Source organism: Corvus brachyrhynchos, unplaced genomic scaffold, assembly GCF_000691975.1.
Source record: "Corvus brachyrhynchos isolate BGI_N302 unplaced genomic scaffold, ASM69197v1 scaffold32, whole genome shotgun sequence".
Lineage (NCBI taxonomy): Eukaryota > Metazoa > Chordata > Aves > Passeriformes > Corvidae > Corvus > Corvus brachyrhynchos.
The window spans coordinates 4,230,972-4,251,219 of NW_008237919.1; the positions used below are offsets into that span (position 1 = coordinate 4,230,972).

Genomic DNA, 20,248 nt, shown 5'->3' on the forward strand with positions numbered 1-20,248 from the left:
ACATCTTGTTATCCTCAAAACATTTTAATCAACTACTATCTGAAATAAGCAAATAAGTTTTGAGGGTTTTTTAAACCTAAAAGTGGAGTAACACATTGGATTCCAAGCCAAAGCACTGCTTGAAATCCTGAAATGTGTTCATTTTCCATCTGGCCAAACAAAACTGGGAAGGGAGCTGCTTTAGCCTCAGGAGCTGTTCCAAGCTGCTCCTTAACTGATTGAATGGGTCAGTGTTAATCTGTGTGAAGAAGTTTTCTTTCTCTTCTCACCTTTCCACCCCCTCTTTTCTTGAATTGAAAGTACATGGAAATTGGTCTTTGCTTTTACATGAAAGATAGCTGAATAAACAACATGATTTTTAACTTCTACACGTGCTTTACACAATTCTTTGTCTTAACATCGTTTCTGAATTGTCAGACTTGTGTGAAATGCAATAAGACTGGTACTTATTTCATCTATGTTCACTTCTAAGTTCAGTTTACCAGACTAGAGATTGTATAATTTGTGTTAATAGAGATTAGTTCCAGTATTTTCAGACACACACACAGCTGGAATGAAGTCTACTTTATTTTTTCCTTGCTCCAGAGTCTAGACAAAGCCCTCCCATCTAATCTTACAAACCCTGTTTCCCAAGTTCATAATTCTTCTCTATCTGATGTATTTTAATTCCTAGAAAGCAAGGGCTTAGGATGCAGTTCACTTTTGTCAGCCATAAAGAACTAAATGTGTTCTCAGTACTAAAACAGTTTATTGTAGTATAACTAGATGCTAACTTTTTGGATTCCAACTTTTTCATGTGATCTGAAAAATATCTCTTCTACCCAACCAGGAATATTTAAACACTTGAATTCTTACAGAAACCATCTTTCATGTCTGGCATGCTTTTCTTTTCCCAGATTACACTTTTCTTACCACATCTCTATTTCCATAATTATCTGGTTTGTGTAGGGTGTACTTGGATGTCCAGCTAGCAAGTTACTACATGGCAAATGCTCCATAACTGTCTTCATGCAGCATTCTAGCTCAGATTATAAATCCACCACAAAGAGCCTCTGTCCATGTAGCAGACCGTTACCCTTATTTTCCTGGGAGTTAATGGTACCGCATTGGAAAATGCAAGTTATTCAAGAGTTTTTTCTCTGCCAAAATATCCAACATGAATTGAAAGAAATACATATGCATAAATATATTTTAGAATAGATAGAATCCTAAATGCAGTCATATTCTTTCTTAAAATAGCTTTCTTCTTAAAATATGTTAATATTGGTAACTCTCTGTTCTTATAGTTCCTATAATAAATATGGGAATGGTAGATTCTTGTTAAGCATCTTTATTCTGAAAATGGATTGCAAGTGTAATTTTAAGTTCCTTGGCCAGTAACATATATGTAGTGTATATGGAAATTCTTGCTCTTTTCTGTATGTACACTGTCTAACAGATTGAACTGCTTTTGAACTACTGAATAAATGAAGCATAACATTGTTAGATGTTTTTGATAGTACTGTGATTTTTGAAAACTGCATCAGCCCAGTGTGCATGAAGTGTAAATAATAATTTATGCCGAAGGCTTCAAAATCATAGTCCGGTGTCAGAAGGATGGCCTTTTAAGAATTTTTTCATTGATTGGGGACTTCCATTAATCACCATAATCTGTTTTCTGAACATAAACTGTGTAGTTTATTAGTTTATATATAACCTGCCTCCGAAGTGTTGATATTTCTAAACAGTTCCAAGAACAGAGGTAGCCAAAATGTATGTGAAAATTCAGAATAGTAAGTACAGTATTTGTTTCCTAGCTTTGAAGTTGGGGACTCTTAAATAATTATATAAAGACCAGGTTTCATATTAGCTTATCAGTCAGTTGTATGTTTAAATCTGAATGAGAAACACTCTGGCAGTTCATCTGACTGAAGACTCTTCAAATGTGTGAAAATATTTATTTTGATTAATGGAAATTTAGTGGATTTTTTTAGGGTCATCATGCATATTCTTGTCTTATGTTATCTAGCTTTTGTTAGAATCAGTCCTTTCACAAACTCTATGAAGTAGCTGAATGAGAGTTATGTGTAGGGTTGAGATGAATTCTTAAAGTTTTTGTGTATGACTCTAGATGTCTATGGTGGAGTCATGGCTGAACTGAACTGTTGTCTTTGACTCACTTTTCCATAATTGTGTTGTTACATATGCATGTGTATTTGTGTACACACACGTATGCCCTTTCTCTGGACACATTTCAGTTTGATTTCCTATACTGGGCACTCTCAGTGTTCAAGGGGATCATAAAGTGTGTTCATTTTCTTAATGGGATAATAAATTAGTTTTACAATTTTTCTGATGTCATTGTTTAGAAAGAGATTGCTAGGTGCCTGAACACTTAATTATGCTGCAGGTAAGCTGATGGTTGGTTTGTTAAATTTCTGCAAAAAGCCAGCAGTTCAAAACCAAACAGCAATATTTACATTCAGGTCAATCATGCCATGATATCTGGTTCCGCTCTGTCAAGCAGGAAAAAACAGTGCAGCTGTTGGTAGATGAGGGGAGTAGGATTAATATTCTTTGTGGTTCAAAAGAGGAACACATTAACATTCAAAGGGATTTAATCCCTGTAACATGCTTCTCCAGGAACCCTGCAAGTCAAGAGAGACCAAGTCATGATGTTACAATATAGAAGCTGTATTGCCACATGTCAGTTCCTTTTTAAATTGTGTTTTTGAAGCAGTGAAGGCTCTTAACCTCTCCCCAGTCCTGCTACAACCTGTGACATTTTTTCCCCTCTACTTCCCACAGTGGGGTGTTATTTCTTGTATCTATTACTTTTCTTTTTTTCTTCCCCTGTAGTGTAAAAAACATTTGAGACACTCAGTAATGTCACTTCAGTAGAAAGTAAAGTATGCTGAGGAAATAAATTAATTAAAAGAGCAATTTAAAATGTAAGAAAATCATTACACACACTTCATTTAATAGCTTTTACAGTAAAAACTAAATTTGTCCCGCAGGATTAATTCAAAGGGCAGCAGGGATTGTGTATGTGATGGTGGTAAATTCAACAAAGCCACAGATTTTTCTCAAATATAATATACACAATTTAATACAAAGGACTTGATCACCTTCGTCTTGACAGCTTCCCATGATTCCACTGTTGTATTACAGTTCCATTTATTATAGTGCTGATGTTAAAGTATAATAGTGTTCAAATAGTTGTGTTTTCTTTGGGCAGGATCAGATAGTAAAGCAGTTAAATTGGCACCTAGTCTGTTAGTGGAGTTTTAATAATGCAGTTGTAACAGAACATGTGATGAGAATACAACCCAAAAATAAAAAATATATGTAGTACAATAGTATGATATAACTAAAATTTCAAGTCACATCTTCACTGGAAAATGATGATTCATGGTTTCTTCATATTTTTCAAACTTTCCCTTTCCTTTTATTAGGCAGTAAATCTGTAAAGCTATTTCATCTCTGTAGCTTGTTACAGGAGAGGCCTTCAAAAGTGATTCACTTAGTGCATCCTACCCTAACTGGTTTCACATGGTAGCTTTTAAAATTAGATTCAAGGGTGCTTCCCAGGCTCTAAGAAGACATAGAATATAGGTCACATTGAAGTTCTTTTCATTCTTAGGATATGCCACGGTGATCAGTATGCACCAGAGCTTATGCAGATTGCGGTTTAATAGGTGTATCTTGTTCTCACAATGATAGAAACAACTCTTTCTTTGTTTCTCGGTCTACTTGTTGCCATACATGCTTGCCTACAGCCCTCAAGGCAGTGTTGCTTAGTGTTTAAGAAAGAGGGAATTTACTGGAACGTGTAAGCTACATGGCTATCTGCATTTCTTTCTCTCTTATGGATTTTATAGGTTTGGATAGCAGCTCTGAAGGTGGATGCGCACTGTGCAGTTTACCAGCCTTTGTGAAATTGCTGTGGTTACTATACCAGTAGTATTTTGCAGAGCAGACTGATTGAAAAAGATTCCCTGCAGGGGCTTGCTAAGTGAAGTGTTATTGGAAGATTTGTTTAGTATAATGAAATTGAGAGTATATGTTGTTTAGGCATTTAACTTGGAACCATTCTAGTTTTTATCTCAATTGTTTCAGAGTGATGTTTTCCTAATGTAATCTTCAGAGTGCTTATTTAAGAGAAGAAACAAAACCTTGCTCTCAAATAAGCTGTATTCACTTAACTATTTTTTTACTTAGACTTCTGAGTCCATATATCTTCAGTGACACTGTTGACCAGCTAATATTTGCTATAAAACAAATCTTATAAAATCAGAGGAGGCTGTGTAGAGTGGAAAATTATAAACTGAGTCCATTCAGTAATCTCTGTACACAGTCTACGTTCTGCACTCATGTTCTGATGTTACCATTTCTTAGATCAAAAAGAAGAATTTTTCAGTTCTTGATAGCTTATGGTTTTTATTTTCCTAGGTTGTGTATTTGTCCAACACTGACTTAAATGGGGCCATATTTCCAAAGAAAATAGCCTTGTGATATTCATTAGAATTAAAAGCCCAAAGATGTAGTGAGACTATTGATAAACTTTTACCTCTTCCCTCAAGGAAAGCTTGGTTTTGATACTTAGTGGTCTGGTGCTTAATGTGAAAAATCATTTCATGTTTTGTCAGCTACTATCAAACCTCTAATTTGCCTTCTCTGTTGTAGTTTAGGAAACTGCCCTCTTCTTGCTATGGATGCAGGTGATAGGAATAATTTTCACCATGCTTACAAATGTGCATAAAGTTCAATACCCAGTGCATTCCTAGTCATCAAATAGGGCACACTGTCTAACCCCTATTTCCTGTACTGAGCTTCTCTTCCAATACAAGGATTAATCTGTGGTGTTAATTTTGCAAATCTGAAATAATTTGGCAATCTCTTCAAAGTCTCTTTGTATTTCAATGTTTCTTTTACTTGGGGTATATTTACACTGTTATTTTTGGTAGCAGATATATATATATATATTTAGATTTTTGGTTACAGAATTTAATTATTTCAGCTGTCATTTCGGTAGGAAAAAAAATAAGGGAGTACAGAAAAACAATTTCCCTCAGGTCACATTTAGTCCTCTGTCATGGGCAGCACAACAGGATCATAGGCTATAAAAGATAAACATGTAAAGCTGTGTTTGCTGTTGCTACTCTTGTAGAATGTTATTTCAATAAGGTATTTCTTCATTTTTCTCATGGCCAGAAAATTTCACATTTTCACTCTTAAGTCTGTTCCTAGCTAATGGATGCAAATTCTTCTTGTGCCAGTACTGTTATCTAGTTTAATTAACTTCTTGTAGTATTTATGCTTCTGATGCTTATATAAAACCACTCATATTTTTTTCTTAGTCTAAATATTGTAGTCTGTCTCAGTTTTGCAAAACAGACTCTGTTCTCTTCGTCATCCTAATGGTCTTCCACTGCACCTGCTGCAGTTTGAGTAATCTTTCTCAAAACCGGACTATTGCGTGTGTTTTTGGCATGAGCCAAGACACATTGTGCAACGTTGAATGATATACCTGAGTCAAAATTAGCACTTTTAAATCAGAAACAAAATTCAGAGGAGTTAATTTGGTCAGGCTGGAAGATGATATTCCATGTGTTATCTTAACAGTGTAATGTATTTCCTTTTTCAGAGGAAGATACAGCTTAGAATTACAGATGCCTTTCCAACAGCAACTTTATATGTTGGTGGTTCAAATCATTGTGTGGTAGTTCTCTACTCAGAGCTTTCTCATGATGTACCAACTGTATTTTGTCATCTAGCCATCTGCACTAGAAAATGCAGAACTTTCCCTTCACTTCTTTCTCCCCATCCACCTGCCTTCACTGTGGATACAGATACTAGGTGGTTCATGTCCAAGTCCTGAACACTTCACAGCAATTATCTTCAATAACTAATTCACTTCATGTCATACATTTTGTCCATTTTAAGATCAAATCCTTTAGCTGCAAACATACTTTGTTTCAATTGCAGTGGAATTAAATCTAATGTTTGAGTCAACATGTAAAGAATAAAATTGTATTAAGGAATTTAAGTAGCTTGCATATAAATAAAGGGGTTTAATTGGATATTGAATTTTAGTTTGAAATTGCAATATGAAAGATAAAAGCAGATTAGTGGAGTCCATAATACATTCAGTTTTGGAAGTTGACTGTAGAGTTAGCTTACAACATTGATCGTTACATGGTTTTAAACAGATGAATCATCCACATGTTTTAAGTAGCGTTTTTAAGTGATATTTCTAATAATAGCCACCTACTTACCCAATGGGTCACTACTAGTCTTTCTGTATTTTTCTCAATGCATTTTGAAGTTCCTGACATTTTACTATTGTTTAATAAGCTAGCAGCTAAAAATATAGACCAGTTAATTAGGAAAACTAATATCAATAAGTAATAGCAATCACATTGATCAAGTTATGGATGTAAAAATGTATTGAGTCTAAATGTTTCCATTGTTATCTTGGGAAATAAATTTTAAAGAATTTTGAAATTGTGAAAATTTAACATGGTCACATATCACAAAGATTAGGATATCTCCGTATCTGGGATTTCTTGCTCACATATAGAGATTTTATATTAATGTGATTGTTTTATGTAGCTCCTAGAGCTTTCTCCTTAGTCTGATACATTCTGCCATAGCAAATAGAGTATTTACATGCTTCCTAAGTTGAATGTTGTCAGAAAGGACAAAACTTCCAAACTTGAGTACCCTGGCATCATCATAATACCAGAGGGATTTTATTCAGACCCATGGGTTGGGGTTTTTGTTGGTTGGTTGGTTTGGTTTTGGGGCTTTTAACCGTACTGTTGACCCTTGCCTGTGCTTCACAAACATCATAAGAGAGCCTGTGTTTGGATCTGTGTCTGGGGTCAGTGTAGGTTTAGCCATGGGTCCATTTTTTTCTTAGGTTACACACTGTGATCCTTGCTTGTGGTGTTAGTCAATTCATCATTTGGGAAACACGGTTAAAATACATACCAGTTTTGTGATGTGTGCTGTTGTTAGCTGCAGAATTCATGTAATTAGATCTGTCATGCACAGCTTATGCTTTTAATGAAATATCTGACAATATATTTTATTGCCAAATGATTCTTTTATGATGTCTACTAATATTTAGCAAACTTCCTTAGTACCCTGTAAGCGTACATTTTCTGTATCTGACATAAACCTGTAAATTCAGTGATGTCTTCAGAGCAGCTGGTCATTTTCTGTGAATTAATGACTCACTAGAATGAGTTAATAATTCAAGATAATCACCTAGGAGGCCACCTCAGCTAGGCATTCATTCTAATGAATGTAAAATATATTATTAAATGTTTTGCATGTAAAACCGATAGTACTGACAGGTCTTGGAAGCATTGATCACGACATTTGGATGTATGCCAATTTTATTATGGTATTGCTAATTTTTAGGGGGAAAAATGATAAATACTGTACAGGAAAACAGTTGTACTGAAAAGGAAGCTTTTCAGTAAACTTTCAAACATTATCAGATTTTTTTTTTACTTTGTCATGTGATCTCAGCATAAAGTCTCTCTGTAACTGGTGTGGCAGAAGTACAAATACAGTTAATGCATCCTCAGATTTTCTTTACCTGTAAGAGAATGCAGTAATGGAAATTTAATACTGGTGTCATTCAATAATATAAATACAAAAGCATTTCAGTTTCATATTCTGTACAAATGTTTTCTCTAGAATTTTTCCCAATGCCAGTTCAAGGGGAATCCCTTTTTCACTGCACTCTTTAGAACTGTGACAAGTAACTTCTTAAGTGTTTATTTTTGTAGTGTCTAAAGAGAAACCATAATTTTGAGACAGCATTTCAAACTAATGAGCACAAGGTGTTTATTTCAGGAATTTAAAGGAGCACTCTGCCTCTCCCTAAATAAGGGAATTGGTTCTTTCTGTAATTGTTAGAAATTTGGTGTATAGGAGGATTGCATTAATATCTGTCACCAATTAGGGCCTCTGTTGGGAATCAGCATAGTGCAGAATATATTATAATTGTATGTAGTTGATCCAGTAGTCTCCTTATTAGCATGATTATAAAGCAAGGGTGAATCTTTCCAAATAAATTGGATTAAATATTTGCATAAGGAGACAACTGTAGGTCATTGTATGCTTTATAAAAAATGACTGAAGTTATTTTAAAAATTTTCTCAAACAGTAAAGTGGAACAGGCACACCTTTAGAATGAAGCTGAAACAAATTGTTCTTGGTCACTATACATTTTAGACGGAGATTTGTTAAAAATACTGGCACCACCATCCATTGCTTGTCAGCAAGATAAAGAGGAAACAGTTCTGCTTCTGTCCTGTTTCATGTTTATAAAACATTATATATTTTTTCAAATAGTTTCTTAAGGAAAATAAAAATTTCCTGTCTTACTGGGAGCTCCTCTTCATCAATTTTATCCTCAGTAGTACTGTGACCAGTCTGACTGATTACTCCCAAGAGGAGAGCCATAATTCATGTATATTTCAAACATACTTGTATATATGTAACAGAACAGCATAATCATGTAACCTTTGTATTGAAAAGGGTATTTTTGTGCTGAATGCTATAGGGGGCTAGTTTATTGTACAGTTAAATTCGAATGTATAGATTTCTTTTTCACAAAGCATATGTCAAAAACTATAATTTTTTCATCCTAGTGATGCTTGACTGAGCAAGCCTTAAAGCTTAGGGTAGATACACTGACATTTTTATAACAACCCTGGGTGCCCAGAGCAGTGAGAGGACTATGCTGGGATGTGAATCTTGAAGTTACCTGTATTGATAGACCTTACAGGTAGTAAAAGAATTCTCCCCTTTCTCATTCCTGTCTTCTACTCTGAGGGCATTTGCTGCTACTTACATAAATGTAATTGAGCTGATTTTATGGAATGATTTGGCAAGGCATACCCATTTACTTATAGAAAATAGAGTAAATGTTCTTAAAGTAGTTATTTTAATTTTTCTTAGAAGTAACCCCTTATTACGATACAGCAACTCCTCAAACTCCTCATTTGCAGCAACAAGACTTATCCTTAAGCTGCATATTTGTTATATTTATGTTGACTTCAAGCACAGAATTTAAAAAATACTTTTCAGAAGTCCATTCAGAATCTTAGCGTGTCTTGTCCTAGTCTGTGATAGCTTTGTACTAATTCTGTCTCTGCTTTTTCACAAAGACAATGGAAGTAAACAAGAGAGCAAGTCTGTAAGAGTGAACTAAAATGCAAAGCATGTCTGCATAGGCAGTGAGGTGAAGTGGTTACTATGGAGCCAACAAACTCAACTTCCAAATATCAGACTTGGCTTTCATACATTATATATCCTTCATTTGGTGCTAGATTATTTTCTTCACAAAGTTTAGCGTCATCTAAGTGAAACTGTGCAGCACACAAGGTGTTATACAGAACAATTATATGGCACAACTTGAGTCTGACAGAATTAAGAAATGCAGTGAGAGCCTATGAATATAGTAAATGTCCTTAACTTGTGAGAAACAACTGCTCTCCCATGGTAAAGCATGGTATGATTTTTGAATTTTAATATCTTAATTTTAAATAATTATTTTCAAAGTATTGACTTAAGTATGTCACTGGTGACTTCTTGCCCATTCACCATAATTATTTAAATAGGACAAGATTTTCAGAAAGTCCTGTGCTACCAGGCTCCCAAGTGCTCTGGAGCACTTTCTTTGAGACTTCCTAATCTATTTTCCTTCTGATTGTAGAATTTGCACCCATCTGTTTCACAGTGTTTAACTAGGCCTTTCTTTGCCTCTAGAACCATGCAAACAGGGTGTCTCCATCATAGTTTTTATTGGAGCATTTGCTTACAAAAGGTGCATTTTTCCTGCTTTAAATAATTTAGGATCTATTAGTCAAGTCACAAGGGAGCCTTGCCTGACCATTTTGCAACTATCAAAACACTAAGAAAATACTAGCTATAGCTTTAGACTCCTGATTACTCACCAGCAAGCCCTAAAAATATGGTTACAGTTGCATTAAGGAATTTTTGTGAAAAAAACTGTGTGAAAAAAATTAATTGGCTTCACCTGGGAATAAGATATTAAATAAAACAGAACAACTGAATGTTTACCACTTGGAAAGCCTTTGTCAAAAGACTGAAAACAATGTCCCAGTCCCTGAGTTCACTGCTTTGCTATCACTAGCAAATTTGGGGTTGTATTGTTACTAAACTCAATTTTAATATTAACTTACTTGATGACTTCCACTATTTTTAATTTGGAATTTTTTAAAAAGCGTTTTTCCTTACTGCTTGCCTGCATGATGACGTTGGGAGAGTTATGCACCCTTTTCTAGTATTGCCTTGTATTAGCATTCCTACGCCAGCACTTTGTGTTTGGTGTACAGCCAGCAAATTAAGTTGACTCAAGTGTAGAATGGTTTTGCAAAGTTCAGCAGATGAAGCAGTGTCTGGCACTTGCCAGTGCACTGAGTGTAGCAGCAGAGAAGGGAAGGGAAGACTCATGTATGTTTGGGAAGTGAAAAAGAGAGTTTGCAGCTGGGTTGAGATCTAGCTAAATGAGAAGAGATGGTGAAATGTAGGGAAGGCCAGATAATCCAAGAATGGGAGAACAGAAAGAAAAAGGGATCTGCCCAGGCTTTGCCCTACACTGAGTTCTTAGTCAAAACTTGGGCCAGTTGCACCTTTTGTGGATATTGGTCAACAGTTTAGTCATTTGAAGAGTTCGTGTAAGTTACCCTTTCTTTTACAGATTGCAAGGTGTGATTCACAGACTCATTTACGTTCGAAAAAACCTACAAAATCCAGCTATTAACCTAACACTGCCCAGTCCACCACTAAACCATGTCCCTAAACACCACATCTGAATGTCTTCTAAATACCTCCAGGGATGATGACTCCACCACTTTCTTCTTCAGTGTGTTCTAATGGTTTTTGGTGAAGACATTTTTCTTAAATGTCCAACAGAAACCTCTCTTGGCACTACAAATTTTGCATTTTCCACAAGACTGAGACTGGACTGGCAAAATTCAATTTCTAATATGAATGGATTTTGAAATGTAATTTCATTCTAGAGGTAAAATTGCGTGCATCTGTGATCCATGCAGTATTTCTTTAAATAGAGTAGAACCTTAGGAAAATTGGAGAAGAGGGCCTCAGGTGGTTATCTGGTCTAGCCTCCTGTTCAAAACAGGCTAAACCTCAAAGTTGAGTTGGGTTGCTCAAGACTTTGCCCAGTGTAGTTTTGAAAATATCCAAGGATGGAGATTCCACAGCATCTATGGCTGTTACTCTGTACTGTTTGAAAGAATCTGTGTGTTTCTACTTTAGATAGTGAAACACTGTGATTAGCTTCCTCCTTGGCTTTCTGTTTTTAACAGGGTAAGCAAACCTAGTTCCCTGCATCTCTTCTCATGTTCTGTGTGCTTCAGCCCCCAAACCATCTTAGTGGTTCTTTAGTGTACATGTTCGGTTCTTCAGTGCTTTGTAACTGCGTGTCCTAAGCTGTACACAGTGTCTATCCCTGGTCTGGCCTTGTGTGTACTGAATGAAAGGGGATAATCACTTCACTTGATCTCCTAGTTTTGCTTTTACACCCAGTGTATGTTGATAATGTAGTAATTTACTGAATATTCTGTTCATACTGTCTCTTTTTCTGTGTGCACACAGGCAGTACCATTCCATAGGGACATAGCTAAAAATATAGAGGAAAGGAGGGACACAGTGAAGACATTCCATCTGTCAAAAAGGAACTGGTAAACTTAATAGGAACCAAAAAGGTTTAGGGCTCCACATAAAGTTAGCAATGCTTCATAGAATTTGAATTGTAGCTTGAAACTTGAAGCTTATAGTATAAGTTAAAATATCACTTTCTATCTAACAAGATTTTTGTACCATCATATGTGGTATAAAGATCCTTATTTTGTTTGCATTATTTTGCTTTGAGACAAACAGGGATTGATATTGCATCTCTGTAGCCGTAGATCAGATAAATTGACCTTGTTTACTTCCAGTTGTTTAATTGCACAGAAGTTTAGAGTGGGAAGAAAGCTCATGGAAACTAGCATGGATGAGGAAGCTGAAGACATTCCATACTACTGGCAATCATTGTCTTTGTTTATTGCATTTTGGTTAATGTATTTTTATAAATATATTTTAAAAGCTGAATGCTTACAATAAAATATTTTAATTAGTAAGTTATAAATAATTTAGATGAGTTTATATAGTATTTTATAGCTACAGAATAACTTCAGTGGAATCAGAAAAAAATTCAACGCAGCAAATTTAGCAGCTCTTCAAAGCAAGGATCAGTGAAGTTTCTTGTGATCTCAGTATCTTATGGACAAAACTGCAGAGTCGATCACTTGGGGCTTCTGTTCCTGTGAGTCAAGGGCAAGCATGGAGAAGGATATGTCATTAAAATTAATTTAAAAAAATTTAGATCTGGCTTTCATATTTCTGTATTGCCAGTTCAATATACTTCTTGGTATGGGCTTTTTCCCAGTTTTATGAAGTCAGGGGAATTACTCAGAAGGGTTAGTTTCTGTTCTTTAATTTTCAGAATGGAAAATTATTTATTGTTTACAATTTTCTTAGAATGCACATAGATGTGAAAATATTGTAACTAATTTTAGAACTGGTGAAAATACTTTTTCACAAGAATTTTAGCTTTTGACATAATTAGCTCTATGGTTGCCAGACCTACATATTTAAACAAATTACTGCAGTATTTCCTTCACTGAGTCCTTAATAGTACAGTTTAACTAACAGCATTATTTACTCCTTTAATAGTTGATCATTGTAAGCAAAAGCAGTATGATGAACATCGCTTTTTTAACAGAGTAATCTTATTTGAAGTATTGATTAAGACATGGTCATTATCATCCATAATCTCTTTGGAGGAGAAGAAAAAGGTCAGTTGCCCTTCTTAGTCCTGCTTTTAACTTTCAAAAACTGACATATGTCTATTATCTGTACAAATGCTAGAAGTTGTGTCTAAATTGAAAATCATTAGGAATTTACTGTCCTTACAATAAACCTATATTGGAGAATGCTTAAATGTGGAAATCATTGCACAAAGCTGTTAGTTATCATCACAAACACATTTGGTGAGTGTAGGTATTTTATGTTCCTTTGATCTTTTATTTGTCAGTATTACAAAAATATTGTAGTATTCTAGTGTTATATACCCTCAACTTCTGATAACACTAATTTTCCCATGGTATAGCAGTCATATTTAATTTAATTATATTGACAATATCAGTGGAAATTATTTTGTAAGCATGTTTTTAATCTAGGATTTAAAGAAAGAATTAAGCACCACCAAGATAATAATTAAGATTTTAGATAAATTCATGGGGAATTATATAGAGGACAAAAACATCCTTGTATTTAGTTTTCTAGACTAAACATGAGCAAAGGATAATGGGCACCAAAGAGACCATTCATGTTAGCAGTGTATTTAGTGTTTTGAGCAAGGCAGATGGTATCCAGAAAGAGTTCAAAGAGCTTTTTGTAGGTTGAAATGAAAGGTTAATTAAAAGCAAACTCAAAAAATTAAGCTCAGTAATCTTACTGTTCTTACTTATCTAGCACAGCTGTAGTTACAAGGAGTTCCTGTAAAATGTTTTTCATCTCCAAAATTTTTTTTATTCTAATCTGTTCCTGAGTGGAGTTGCTTTTCCTTATTGTTCTAGTAATGTGTTGGTCAGGTATGGAACATAGGGAGTTCAGGAACTTTAGAATATAGGGAGTGCTTGCATTATCCTTATTGTACTAAATATTCTGTTTCTTTCATATTTTACTTGTTTGTAAAGATTCTGAATGGATACAGCTATCTTCATCTCTCCTATTGATAATGTTCTCAAGCTTAAGTTTTGCCTTTTGTAACTGCTGGTTTTCAGGCGTTCCCAATATAAAAAGCTCTGTTTAATTCAAATTCCAGATTAATCTATTCCTTAGTTAGAGTGAAGGTCATTTTACTTCCAAGAAGTGCCGAACATACTTCTTCAGATTCAACGGATCAAAATCTCATTGTCTGAATGCTTATCAGGCTTACTGTCAGTCACACTGATTCTTATTAGTCCTGAAGTATTTTATCCCAGCCTCATCACCTCCACTTTTAACATGTTGCTAGCAAAAGATGTCTCTCCTCAATTCAAGAGTTGTATTTGTTCTAGTAGTATTGGGCTGAATTCTGATCTTCAGACCACTTAAAGAAGCCTCATATCCCCAGGGCTGGTCCTCGGGGGACCTTGAATCATCCTGATACCTGATGAAAGGACAATAGAGAAGAGCTCAAGCCACTAAGCAGATCTTTCAAGTGCTTTCAATTGACGTGACGGCAGCTGTCGTAGTTGATGGTGGAACCAACAAGGAAAGGTGCTTTGCTAGACCTGGTGGTTATGAAGAATAAAGAACTGGTTGGGGATTTGAAAGTTCAAGAAAGCCTTGGCTATAGTGACTGTGAGAAGAAGGAGTTCAGGATCCTAAGAGGAGGAAGCAGGGGAACAAAGCAGGACTACAGCACTGCATTTCAGGAAAACAGACTTCATCCTCATCAGAGCTCTGCTTGGAAGAATCTCATGGACTATGACCTTGGAGATGAGGGGTCTGGGAGAGCTGGCTGATAGTAATCACTCCCTTCAAATTCAGGAAAGGACCGCCCCAATAAGCAGGAAATCAAGCAAAGATGGCAGGCAGGGATGAGCAAGGATGTCCTAATTGAACTCCAATGTAAAAAGAAAGTGTATAAAACGTGGAAGGAGGGACAAGTGACCCAGAAATATAGATGTCTTGTCCAGTCTTGTGGAGGTGGGGCCAGGAAAGCACAAGCTGGTCTGGAGAGGGATATAAAGGGCAACAACAAAAGATTCTACAAGTACATAAAGAACAAAAGGAAGACTAGGGGAAATGTGGGCCTGCTACTGACTGGGGCAAGAGAGCTTGTGACAAATGATTTGGAGAAGTCCAAGATGCTTAATGCTGCCTTTGTCTCAGTCTGTACCAATAAAAACAGCTTTCAGGAATCCCAGGCCCCTGCAGCTAGAGGGAAAGTCTGGTGCAAGGAGGAGGAGAACTGGGTTAGGGAGCAGTTAAATGAACTGGTCATACATAAATTCGTAAGGTCTGATGTGTTGCACCCATGAGTGCTGATGGAGTTGGCTGAGGCCATTGTGAGGTGACTTGATTATGGCTATTGGGAAAGCAGATCTCATTCATGTCTGCAGGAGCAGAAAGAAGAAAACTCTGGGAGAGTTCAGTCTCATTGACTTCAGCCCAATCCCATAGGAGATGATAGAGGACATCCTCCAGAAAAGGATTTCAAAAGTCATGAAGGACAAGAAGATGATCATGAGTAGCCAGCATGGATTTACAAAGTAGTTTACTCATGACTGACCAACCCTGGCAGCCTTCTGCAACTGGTAGGCAAGTAGAAGGCACTGGATGTTGTTTGTCTGAACTTGTAAAGCCTTTGACACCTACCCCACATACTACCAAGTTGACAAAGTGTGGGTTAGGTAAACAGATGGTGAGGTGGATACAAACTAGCTGAATGACCAGGCCCGAGTTGGGATCAGTGTCACAAAGTCAAGTTGGAAACAAGACACTAGAGGTGTACCTAGGCATCAATACTGGGGCAAATCCTAGTTAACATCTTCATTAATGACCTGGATGATGGGACAGAGTATACCTGCAGGAATTCCATGGATGATACAAACATGGGAGGATCGACTGGTACATGAATGGTTGGGCCACACTCAAAGGGACCTCAAAAGGCTGAAGAATTCTTATGAAGTTCAAAAAGGCAAAAGGCAGAGCCCTGCTTATGTGGAGGAATAGCCTCATTACACTGAGTTGTAAAGCACTTTGGCAGAGGAGGACCTTGGTGTGCTGGTGGACGACAAGCTCAACATGAGCGATGCACACTTGCAGTAAAAAAAGCCAACTGGGCTGCATCAACAACAGTGCTTCCAGTGGCCATGGGGGATGGTCCTTCTTCTCTGCACTGCGCAGGCCATATCTGGAGTGCTGTCTCCAGTTTCCCAGTACAAGAGAGGCATGAGTATATTTGAGTTAGTCCAGTTCAGGGCTACAAAGATGATTGAGGGACTCCTGTGAGGAGAGACTGAGGCAGCTGAGACTGTTCAGCCAAGAGAAGAGAAGGCTCAAGGAGGGGATTTTACCCATGTGCACAAATCAAGGATGGGAGGGAATGAAGATGAGGAAGTTGTGGTCTTCCCAGTATTGCCCACTGGTAGGAAAAAAGACAGTGGTGCAAATGAAAACATGTGAAACTTCATCTGAACACAGGAAAAAATTTTTTACTGTGAGGGTGGTCAAACACTGGAACAGGTTGCCCACAGGGGTTTTGGAGTCTCCATTTGTGGAGATACTCAAAACCCAGCTGGACATGGCCTTGGGCAGCATACTGTAGCTGATCCTGCTTGAGCAGGGGGCTTGGACCACGTGAGCTCAATAAGTTCTTTCCAACCTAAATGGCTTTGCAACTCTTAAAATCAAGGCTGTGTAATGACTGTGCTTACAAAGTAAGCTTTGGCCAAGCTTAGCTCTTGTGATTTTTCTTTTTTAATTTATTTTGGAATCTGCAGGTACTGATTGGGGTTTTGTTACAGAAAATTTTCTTGTAATACCACTAATAAGCATTTCGAGGGGCAGACCTTTTGATTAAGAAATTGTCAATAGGCGTATCTGTCTTACTGAAAAGAAAGGTCTTCAGAAAATGAAGTCATAACTTTTTTAGATATTCCAGTGAATGCTGCTGTTTCAGCCTACCTCTTCTATGTAATGTAGCAGAATCAAGCACAGCCCCAGAAGCTGCTCTGACAGTGCCCAGGAGGCCAAGCTATGCAGCTGCTGCATCGTGCAAACAGAGCAATTGCACAAAAGTTGGAAATTAATGCTTATTGGTTTTAATTTGGTTTGTATATTAGGGCTATGCTAGTTTAATTCATAGTTGCAGTTTCTTTTATGAGAATATGTTATGTATAGTACCAATATTTGTACTTCTTTTTAATTTACAGGATGGAGGTCTGCTCCTAAATAATCCTTCTGCTCTGGCAGTTCATGAGTGCAAGTGTCTTTGGCCGAATGTTCCATTGCAGTGTCTGATTTCGCTGGGCACTGGTCGATACGAAAGCGAGGTAAAGACCAACGTCACACACACCAGTCTGAAAGCCAAATTGACAAATGTTATCAACAGTGCAACTGATACAGAAGGTTGGTGTCTTAAAATACACCTGTATTGTGACTGTCCTCAGTTTTATTTATGTTTCCTAGAATTATAGCTCCAATTCAGAGAACGATCTTCAACCTTTTGTCTTTCCCCTTCTCCCCTCTACCAGCCCCATGAAACTAATTGAAGCATGTCTCTTTGTAACTTACTGTGTATAGTTTTAGTACCAATATTACCTGTTTTCTGGAGGATAAATCTTTTTACTTGAGCTTTAGGATAAAAGGCATATTCTGGAATTAATTTAAAAATCGTATTTTCTTATATTTTGTTTTTCCCATAACACAGAAAAGCTTAGTAGTTAATACAGAACATTGATTTTCAACAGCTTCAGAAAAAGTATTTGATTTCTGATCTTTTTTCTATATGCTTTTATACCTGTACTTTGCCAAGGACTATACTGTATCTGCCAGTCCTGATAACTTCCATTGCTATCAGGAGGAGCCAAGCATCTGTTTTCTAAAATAAATTTGATTCCTAGTAGATGGGAGTACACTGGAACTCTATCACTAGCAGTTTACTTTTGTTTATATAAACAGGAAGTACTGATATACAGATAATTTCCCTCTCCCCTTACAAAGGAAACTGATATTGCAAAAGGCCAGGGAACAAGAAATGCTCTTACAGTTTAGAGCCCTTGCTGTATGGTCTCTGTCAACTGACTGTCACTAGTAGGAAAAAGCTAGATTTTGGATTGCCTTTTGGTTTTTGCACAGTTGTGGAAAGGCAGTGGGAATTGTGGGAAGGAGATATGTGGTGTCCACTTTCTATCAGAAAGTTTCATTGCAGATGAAAAATGAGGCAAGAAATTTGATGGGAAGAGGAAGAAAGGAGAGTTGATTGTGGAGACCAAAGGAAAAGAAATGGAAAGAGGGGAGCGTAGATTTGAGCAAATGGGAACTTACATTACGAAGGAAAAAAGGGAGGGTATTAAATAGGACAAGAAAGACTGGATGTGCTGAGACAAGAACAGACATAGATGAGTAATTTGCAGGAGGAGAGGCCAAGCCAAGAGGATTTCTGATTTACAAGAATCTTTTGCTGTGATCTTACCCATGATTTTTTTTTCACTTCAAACTTTTTATATGACAATAGATGTTTAAAAGAATGAAGGAACATGGTAAGAATGGAAAGAAGTTAGAATGAATGGTGAAGGAGGTGATAGAAATGGAATTTTAAATGAGCCAACAGAAAGATCTAAAGGGAGAGAGAAACAGATTACAAAAAAAGAACATACAAATGCATTACACAGTTTTTTATTATTTTACAGAAGTCATTTAATTTAACTTGAATATTTTAAATTAACAGTTGTAAACAAAATAAAGGTTTAATCCTACATATTTTTACTTTGAGATTGCAGAAGAATGTATATCTGTCATTTTCATAATACTAATGTTAGTACCAAGTGTAACAAATCATGGGTATCTTGAAATGGGAATATGCAAGTTACATTCCTGCTCCTCAGGATATGCTCTTACTTGTTAAGGAATGGAATGTAATTAAAAATCTAGATAGCTGAAAAGCCTACTTAATTGTCATACCAGTGAAGTTGTCTTGGAATAAAAGATGAAGCTTTTTGAGAGTAAACAGAGCTACAGGGTCAATTATAAACCTTCTAATGAGAAAGGAGTTTTGATGAGACAGTGGTAGAAAAATGTTTACTCAGCAAAGCAGCACATATTTACTCTTAGTGTGTCACTCCAGAGCAGATGTTGTTCAGAGCACTTGCAGGACTGTCAGAATCTCTCATGTGAATTTAACTGTTTTCTTCATTTGTTTTCAATACAGAAGTTCACACCATGCTGGATGCACTGTTGCCTCCAGATACTTATTTCAGATTTAACCCTCTTATGAATGAAGACATACCTCTGGATGAAAGTCGTAAAGAGAAACTGAGTCAGCTGCAGACAGATGGAATTCGTTATTTAGAACGAAATGAAGAAAAACTAAGGAAAGCTGCAAAAATATTAACACAAGAAAAATCAGCTTTGCAGAGGCTTCAGGACTGGATAAGATTAAAGGCTGACATGTATGAAGGCCTGCCGTTTCTTTCCAAATTGTGAATAAGTAATGCATGAAAGATAAATGTAAATCTTGTTCCAGAAAATCCATTTGGTACTGTAAAGGAAGAACGTTTATTCAGGGTAAATAACATCTTTGGAAAGCTATCAGAATTCTGGAGAAAGCCATTCAGGATGGCTGTTTCGTGCACACTTGTTACAAGGTTTTATGGTGTTAATTATTTTTGGAACTTAATGAATCTTACTGTTGCTCTACTTTAATTTCTGAAAGTCGGTAAAACTGAAAATTATGAAAACAATTGTGCAATGCATTTTTGGATGTATGTACTATAACTACAGTGGCAGAAAACCTTTATTTATCAACTACCAGGCTTATTCGAAGTTAACAAAAAAAGATTAAATCCTCATTCACTTTAGTGTAGGCAATATACCTGTTAGGCTCTTATATAGGCAGTGTATTTAATAGAAATGTAATGTTCTTGCAAAAACTCTGCCTGTGTTAATTGCACTTTTACATTTGAAAAATAACATTTAAATTTGTTTTTTATTTTAGTGGATTTTGTACATAACAGTAGTTATGAGTAAAATGTTTGGATGACTATAAATGGCCTATTAAATTATCAACATTAACTGGTATTTTTAGAACTTTCTGCTTATTGTTTTTATGGGAATAACTGCCGATTGATTAATTCATTATTTGAAAATAAGCCCAAGTCCCAAAACTGCACTTGAGCTGCTATTCCAGTTATAGGATAAAGGAAATAAAATCCTGAAATAGTTCATATGAATGAGAAGGTTTCTTAGAGAAACTTTGCCAAACTCGAGGTGTATCTAGTCAAGAAGAAAATGAAAAGTTGAAACATCAAATTATATAAATTTCTTTTTTATCTTCTAACTTTCATATATGCATTCTTCTGAAATTACCTCAGAGCTTTGAAGTTAATGTTTAGAACTTATTCCAGTCCTACTGCCCATTCCTTTGGGCATACTTCCTGCATAT

General features: G+C 36.2%; 1 protein-coding gene across 1 annotated transcript in view; it reads left to right on the plus strand.

Annotated features, from left to right (window-relative positions):
* The window catches only part of PNPLA8 (patatin like phospholipase domain containing 8), a 40,648-nt gene extending 20,618 nt beyond the window's left edge, over nucleotides 1-20,030 (plus strand). The window contains exons 10-11 of the mRNA XM_008632758.2: nucleotides 17,019-17,214; nucleotides 19,016-20,030. Coding sequence (XP_008630980.1) covers nucleotides 17,019-17,214; nucleotides 19,016-19,290 — 471 coding nt within the window. The 3' untranslated portion in view covers nucleotides 19,291-20,030. The remainder of the gene's footprint in view (nucleotides 1-17,018; nucleotides 17,215-19,015) is intronic.
* Nucleotides 20,031-20,248: the final 218 nt, after the last annotated feature.